The sequence below is a fragment of the Aegilops tauschii genome, chromosome 2 (assembly GCF_002575655.3).
Source record: "Aegilops tauschii subsp. strangulata cultivar AL8/78 chromosome 2, Aet v6.0, whole genome shotgun sequence".
Taxonomy (NCBI): domain Eukaryota; kingdom Viridiplantae; phylum Streptophyta; class Magnoliopsida; order Poales; family Poaceae; genus Aegilops; species Aegilops tauschii.
In genome coordinates, this window is record NC_053036.3 from 16247415 (window position 1) to 16254980 (window position 7566).

The window sequence follows — 7566 nt, forward strand, 5'->3', positions numbered from 1 at the left end:
TACCTGACAAGAATGGCACTGGACCATTACAATTTTGGATGTGGCAGATCTGGGTCATTGGTTGAGTTCCAGCATCCATCTAACAAGGCAGAAAATAAAAAGAAATGCAGTTGACAACAGCAACACAGATCTCCACTCAACTACTGTCAGGGTTCTAGGTCAAGTACATTTGGTGCAACAAAATGAGGAGACCGAAGAAAATTCTGGTATGGTCCTCGACAGAGATTAAATTAACCTCTAGAGTAATAAGGATTAAATGAACAACGGCTGCTTCGTTCACCTCTCGAAGAGCATGACCATCTCGCAGTGCGAGGTGTGGGGAAACAGATCGACGGCCATGGCCCTCTTGGGGACAAAGGGCTCCGAGTTGGGCATCGACTTGGTCCTCTGCCTCGCAAGCCCGGCGCTGCTCATGTTTCGCCATCCACGGTGGCCCTTGTTCTTTTCCCTGTGCTCGGTTGATGGGGTGCAGAGCTCGATCGCGTTGGCAACTAGAGTGTCTGGATTGCAGGAAATGTACCTGGTAAAATTGAAACACAAATATTAAATGTCAGAGCAGTAAGAAGTAAAGTACATGTAAACATTATGTGTTTAAACTTCTGAAAAACTACAGGTCTTTGTTTCTCTTTTTACTTCTTCTAATGTTTCCCAACCGAGATTTGAGATTTCAATAAATGCATTTTTGTTCCCAGATGGCATGATAACCTCGTGATGAGAAACTTTACTCTCTGTTCACCATTACAGTACAGAGCTCACATTACTTCAGAGCAAGGTTTTCGAGTCGGAAGAAGTCGAGCCTGCGTTGTGACTAGTCGCGACTCAGAGTCGTGAGACTAGTCGTGAGTCGACCATATTTTTGCAACTCATAGACTAGTCGTCGACTAGTCGCGACTAGTCGAGCGACTCGAAATCCATGCTTCAGAGCAGGTATAGGGAGTACTTACACTAGGCGACGAATGCGTGGATGCGTCCTCAATACCTTGATCACCTATTAAATATTCAAGATGTGAGCTTGATCCTCCACAAAGGTCGGTAATCCAATCACAAGCAGAATGGCATACAGAAAAAATAAAACAATGTATATGTAGAACCAATCAGCATGGCGTGCTTCAATCAACTAACATGGTGCTATTTAGTAGTGCAAATTCATTCGTAAATGACAAGGTTCATGCTTGCTAATTGGGTCATAATGCAGGAAGGAACAGCTTCATGGCATGGTAATTCACATATTAAATTCAAATCTATACATAATTTTTAGTACTGTATTATTATTGTAACACCCCAGATATCTACTATACCTGGCACTACTCTAGTAGTCACCAGGTCTATTAAAAACGAATTTCTGTAAAATGCATTTAACAGTATATCACAGGAAGCAATGATATAGCTCAAATCCATCAATGTACTCCCTCCGTCCCAAAATTCTTGTCTTAGATTTGCCTAGATACGGATGTATCTAGGCAAGAATTTTGGGACGGAGGGAGTATTAGCAACCAAAGGGCTAAGGCTTACTCCAAGGTATCAGGTATTAAGACTCGAGTAAGCATTTCCAAACATAAAAGTAACTACTGTATTATTTATGATAAGAAAACTAAAGACTGAAGTTTACTTACCGTAGGGTGAAGCCCGGCACGTGGAGGGTCTACAATAGCAACAAAGTTCTTGAACTGACATGCAGTAGCTGCAAGCACATCATTTTTAGAAATCGAAGAACCTTCCTCGCGTGTTTTGGTGTGCTCTGAACAGTCAGCTGCTTTTGCATCAATGGACTCCTCATTGACCAATGATGATGCTTCCTCGCTATTTTGGTTACGAACAGCCTCATTGCATTGCTCATGTCCACCTTCCAACTCTTTGCTAACCCCATCATCCAAGTCCTCATTTATCTCACTACTGTCATTTTTCTCTGTTAAGCTCTCCGTACTTTTACCATTATTCTCTGCACCACCAACTATATCCTCTTTTTTTCCTGTACCATTAACTTCTGAATTACTTTCAGAAGCTGCAATATGCTGCTGTGGCGAACCAAGATACTCTGTGAGAAGAGACCCCATCACATCTTCAGCCTGTTTATTCCCAGGATGAGGATTCAGATGAGATTATTGTGGTGAGCACAAACAATTGGGAAGTCAAATGTAAAGATGATTCATGATCAGTGACACCAGACTAATAGAATCATTCATTAGGGTAAATAAGCCTCACCTTCCCGCAGACAAAACGGCAATTTTTTATACCGTTAATAAGAGCATTTCTCTGAGCATCCACAACCGCTGATTCATTCATTTCAATTCCAACAACCTAGCATATTCAGCAACATAACTGTGAGAAATGCTATTCCAAAGCAATGACAGAGCCATATAACATTCACAACTGCGTAGTGCAATATACTGGAAACAAGAACCATCATGCACAATAAGATGAAATGTGCAAAAGAATTCACCATTCCAACACGGTGTGCTAATGTCAGGCCAATTGTTCCAGTCCCACAGCATACGTCAAAAAGTAATGTGTCCGAATTGAGATTGGCCCAATCACCAGCAAGGGTGTACAATCTTTCTGCAGCAAGAGTATTAACCTGTGTACTTGTGAGTCAATACCAAAGTTAACAACAAAGCTTAATTGGCAAAGTGGTTTGCAGTTCAGACAGACCTGAAAAAATGCTGTTGGTGATAGAGAGAACCGAAGATTGCTGATGTGGTCATGGATTCTTGTTTTATCCACTGCTCCCTCTTCTGATTGGTCCACTTCTGGAGCCAATAGTGGGATCAGTGGACAGTCAGCTGGTGCTACATTTGATATTCCTACGTGATCCTGCATGAGAGTGAAAATTTCATTAGCAGCATTCTCAAAAAAAAAAAAAAACATTAGCAGCGAATATTTCAAGAATAACAAAGAAGCCTACTTCTCGAAACAAACTGCATCCGACATGTCTAAACTTGAATGAAGAATAGACATAGCCATAAAAATCACTCACCAGTCACCACGTTCCCAAAATTGTGTGTAACTGTATTAGTTGGCAAAGTCTTAAAAGTTTGATTGCACATGTTTTAAAATGACTGCTATTTTGAAATGGAGAGAAGGCTTTGTAAAGTTCAGTTCAAACAACAAAGTCTGCTATATAACTGTTCAAAAGTACAAAGTCACCAACTAGGTGGCAAGTGCTAAGCAGGCTTACCGAACTGTCACAGAGCACTGTAATACATATTAAGTTAACAAACTAGGATAAAACTACATCTAGACTAACTTAATGGACATAGGCAACACAGAATTCCTGAAGGAAAAAATGCATAGAATCATAGCTCTGATGCAACTGTTTAAACTTACTTGAACTACTATAGTTGTTAGAGGCAATGGAGGTGAGCATGTTGCAGCCCCCTGCACCAGTGTCTTGGACAATTTGGCAAACTCATCTTTCATCAGTACCTCATCAACACCTGTGGAGCATACCTGGAAATATGTAAAGTATAGCATGTCAGTGGCACTGCCAACAGGAAATTTGTACTGCATTGAACTGACTGCACATCTCATTGTCAGTCCAAACAACCTGGATAATAATCATGACTTCCGATATTTGTGTTTGTGTATCTTGTGCAACAACAGCTTGAGCTGGGCTTCTTCCCTCTCGAACCTAATATGGAAACCACAGAATAAACAGTTATCCCTGTCAGGTGGATAAGCACAGAGAAATTAACTATGTAGAATCTCAAAAGAAAACAGAAACAGAAGCATGCGATGCAGATTTAAATGCTTAGCGAGAGCATACTGTGAATTGGCGCCAAAACCCAGAATTATCAACTCTGTTCCACGCGGGTAAGCATGATAACTGCAGAAAATCTTGGAATATCATAGCATATTTACAGGACATTGCTGAAACATTTGGGCAGTCCACAGGTTCCTCAACAGCAGTCACACCTTCCCTGAGATTTTGTTGTATCAATCATTAATGCTGGAAGACCAGTGAACAAAAAAGAAAAAAAGAAAGAGGAAGCAACAAACCAACCTGAAATTCCCAAGCATAAACCCTACCGTCTTTTTACCCGCCAAGGAATGTCCCACAGAGAACTCACACTTATTACGATACCCATCAATCACTGGGGACTCCAGAATGCCTTCAAGCTTGCAAGAAAGACCACCTGGATGATTGGACAGACACTTAGCACAAGCTAAAGAGCAGAAGATCATACAAGTGGGGCATGAAAACGCGTTTGGCAGATTGCAGCTAATGTAACATGTTTATGCCAGTTACCTACAAAGAACTGCTATCATGCATATGTTTAGTTTTAGGATACAGGCAAAAAAAAAACTTTTGTAAGATTTCTTTATTTAGAACAATGAAATAACATGTGCCGGGCACTCGGGATTATTAGTCGGGTCAACAGAGCAAAGCAAATGAACTCACAAATTGTATGTGCTGCAAACACTCATAGGTGAATATTAATAAAAGTTTTTTTTTCAGAAAGCTTTGTGTGTTGTGTGCTACACTGCTAGTTGTGTTCACTTTCATCGAGATAAAGCTTGACAGACACTTTATATCCGAGCAAGATAATCTCTGTATTTTGGTGAAGAGACTCTAAATGGTACTGAAAAAGAAGCAGTACTGCATTGCAAGAGTTCCCAACTTTCTGGAGTTTCCCTTTAAGCATTCCAGATAACGAATCCAGGAGTTCATTAACAGGACAACACCATAAACAAAATTGTAAGCTGCTCAGAGCATAGCTAACGTTAATAATTGTTGTGCACATACATAGTGGACAAGCAGAGTCCAGGTGAATGAGAGTGGAATAGGAAATAGTTGGATTAGGACAAAGTTCAACAGGCATCCGAAGTCTAGGATAAGAAAGTCAAATCTGTTAGGAGTTGTTGTGTTAGGAAAGGGCAAGGGACCAAGCAACCACTACATAAGGATGCCATGTATCTATTGCCTATGCAATCCCATGCATGACACTGTCCGTCTATCCTCGGAAATGTAAATTGTTACCCCGTAGTGAATCAAGGTTACACACATATCTTATCAATATCAACATTGTGTATCTATTATTTTGTGTAACAGGCCTAGGAACAATAAAAATTGAATACCATATTGTATCTCGTATCCAGGTGTTCGTAAAACACCTACATGGTGATCAACACAAGTACTGAGAATAAATAGCACATCAACAGTTCAATACTACGAGTAGAAGGTTACCAATTTGCTTTGCGTTGGAAATCCAATCTGGTAATGTAACATCAGCTGGGCAAGCTTTCTTAGCATTCCGAGTCTGCAGTACAAGACAACAAGATAAGTGAACACAATTTCAGCAAATATACAGTTGCTTCAGAGATAAAAATAGTGGATGGACATGAAATTGATCTTACAAGTTTCTTAAGTAACTGTGCAACTGAACTTTTTTTGTGCTCTAGCTGATCACTGTATGCCATATGCGCAAGGGGCGTAACTGCGTCACGCACAGTTCTTTTACTAGCTCCTGCTGCTTCAGGTCCGGATGCTCCGTCAGCAGGAGCAGCAGCGTCACTACTGTTTTCTGTTGCTGCTCCATTATTAGATACCGGTCCTTCTGCATGCAACTTCTGATGAGACCTGCGATTGGCATCTGCTATCTTTATTTGCTTTCCACCAGATCGATTCTCCTTAAGGACCTACTCAAGTTGCAAGGCAAAAATTCATTATCACTTGTTCTATGGCCAAACAGGTCGCCAGCACGAACGAATGGACAATTACCTCCACGGCATTTCTCAGTTGTTCAACAGTTTCAAACGTCACAAAACCAACAGTCATTCCTTTCTTCTTCTTTGCTACAGCATACGAGATTCCCTGCACAACCATCATTGAAGTTATAGCGCTAAGGTAGCATAAAATAGACAAAGTATATTCCACACGATACACATGCACTTTTAACATTCTGAAAGTCTCAATACTTTAACCCAGAACATAAACCAATCCTTAAAGATGCAAAGACATTTTCTATGCAATTCAGCAGCACAAGCGTCTGGTTACATCACAGTTATTGTGTTTTACTTGCCAAATATATAGCAGATAAAAAGGCAGCCTTTCTCTGCAAAATGGATGGCAAAACATGGCAAGGCAAGCAACATGCCACCTTTGTCCTACCAAACTCATACAATATATAACTAGCTTCGCATATCTGAACAACCGACATTATAATATACTGGGCATATGCTGTCGGTGAATCGTGTAAGCTGGTGTTCTGCTGTCAGGTTACACCGATTTGTTTCAAAAGTCCCAGCTCATGTTTGGTGATATCCATGAGATTGCCAACTAAAGAGATGAAAACCTGAATAAGAAAAACTGCTCACCCCTGAGCCACTTCGTCTTACACCTGACAGTGAACTACCATGGACTCCTTCTAACACATCAAATTTTAGATTCCTGCTTCTGATTTCTTACAAAAAGAGTCGGTAGCTTCAGGGTTATATCGGTTCCGGTGGATTCAGTGCAACTGTACAGTTCATCAATCTAATTCAGTGTAGATGGCCTACTTCAGTATTTCACTAGACTATTTCTGAATACACAAATTAAGTACTGTGGTAGGAGATGTGAGATAAGCAGTACTACTCGCCTGCTCGTCGAGGAAGGACTTGAGCCTGTCGGTGAGCCAGTGCCTGGAGAGCCCGACGAGGCACTTGTCGAGCGAGCTCTCGTCGAAGGTCACCTCCTCCTGCCCCCACCGGTCCCTCGCCCTCTCCTCCCCGGCCGCCCCCTCCCCCTCCTCCTCGGAGACCCTGCGCAGCTTCTTGGCCCGGTCGGAGGTGGGGTCCCACGTGCCGTCCGGCCGCGGCCGCAGCTCCTCCTCCGTGTGCGCGTACCGGCACGCCTCCCCGTGGTTGCACCCGTCCGGGCCGCCCCCCCGCCGCCGGAAGAAGGAGCACAGGCTCGTCTTCGACATCGGGTGCCGCTCGCCCCCGCCGGCGGGGGCGGGGGTGGATGCTGGTGGCGGTTCTGCGTCTACGGCGGCTGCCTCCGGCGAATCCTCCTCCCTCTTGCGCTTCTCCCCGGCGGCCTCGGCCTCCTGCTGCTGGGGCGGCGCCGGCGGCTGCGTGGCGTCCTCCATGGCTGGATTCTCTCCGGAGGCTGCCGCCGGAGACTCCTCCTCCCTCTTGCGCTTCTCGCCGGTGAGCTCGGGCGCCTGCTGCTCCGGCTGTTGCTGCGGCGGCGTGGTGGTGTCCTCCATGGCTGCGGGGACGGAGGGTTTGCGGAAAAGGTTTTCGGGGAGAGCTCCGGCTGTTTTCTGAGATCGAGGCGGATTTCTAATAGGCTTTTTGCCGAAAAGCCTTTGGGCCCAACCCATTTGGGCCTTTGACATGAAATAATTCCATGGGTCTGGTTAAAGAGCCCACGTCGCTGACTGTACCACCACACTCTCTTGGACACTCTTCAGACCTCCCCCTTCTCCCCCGTCTCCGGCGGCTGGCGAGCCGCATGGGCGCTGAGGAGAGAGAGAGAGAGAGCCAAACGGCAGCGATTTCCTAGTACATATACTTGCGGCCTGCAAGTCCCCTTCTCCGTCGTTGGTTCAGAGGGTAAGAAGCTCTTCTGGATTTGTTCGA

General features: G+C 44.0%; 1 protein-coding gene across 1 annotated transcript; it reads right to left on the bottom strand.

The window, feature by feature from the left end:
* Positions 1-110: 110 nt before the first annotated feature.
* On the bottom strand, positions 111-7534 carry LOC109759727 (zinc finger CCCH domain-containing protein 24). The gene is made up of 14 exons (XM_020318569.4): positions 6579-7534; positions 5720-5812; positions 5356-5637; positions 5186-5258; positions 4001-4133; positions 3764-3917; positions 3545-3628; positions 3325-3447; positions 2650-2811; positions 2441-2575; positions 2203-2298; positions 1614-2066; positions 945-988; positions 111-520 (listed from the first exon to the last, which is right to left on the bottom strand). Exons 1-14 carry the CDS (start codon positions 7320-7322, stop codon positions 277-279), a joined length of 2820 nt encoding a protein of 939 aa, XP_020174158.2. The 5' UTR covers positions 7323-7534; the 3' UTR covers positions 111-276.
* Positions 7535-7566: the final 32 nt, after the last annotated feature.

Coding starts and splice junctions, on each gene's coding strand:
- LOC109759727 (XM_020318569.4), bottom strand. CDS start 7,322: ATGTCAAAGGCCCAAATGGGTTGGGCCCAAAGGCTTTTCGGCAAAAAG. Junction 4,134..5,185: donor TTCCAACGCAAAGCAAATTG/GTAACCTTCTAC, acceptor CCAATCATCCAG/GTGGTCTTTCTTGCAAGCTT. Junction 2,576..2,649: donor CACCAACAGCATTTTTTCAG/GTCTGTCTGAAC, acceptor ACAAGTACACAG/GTTAATACTCTTGCTGCAGA.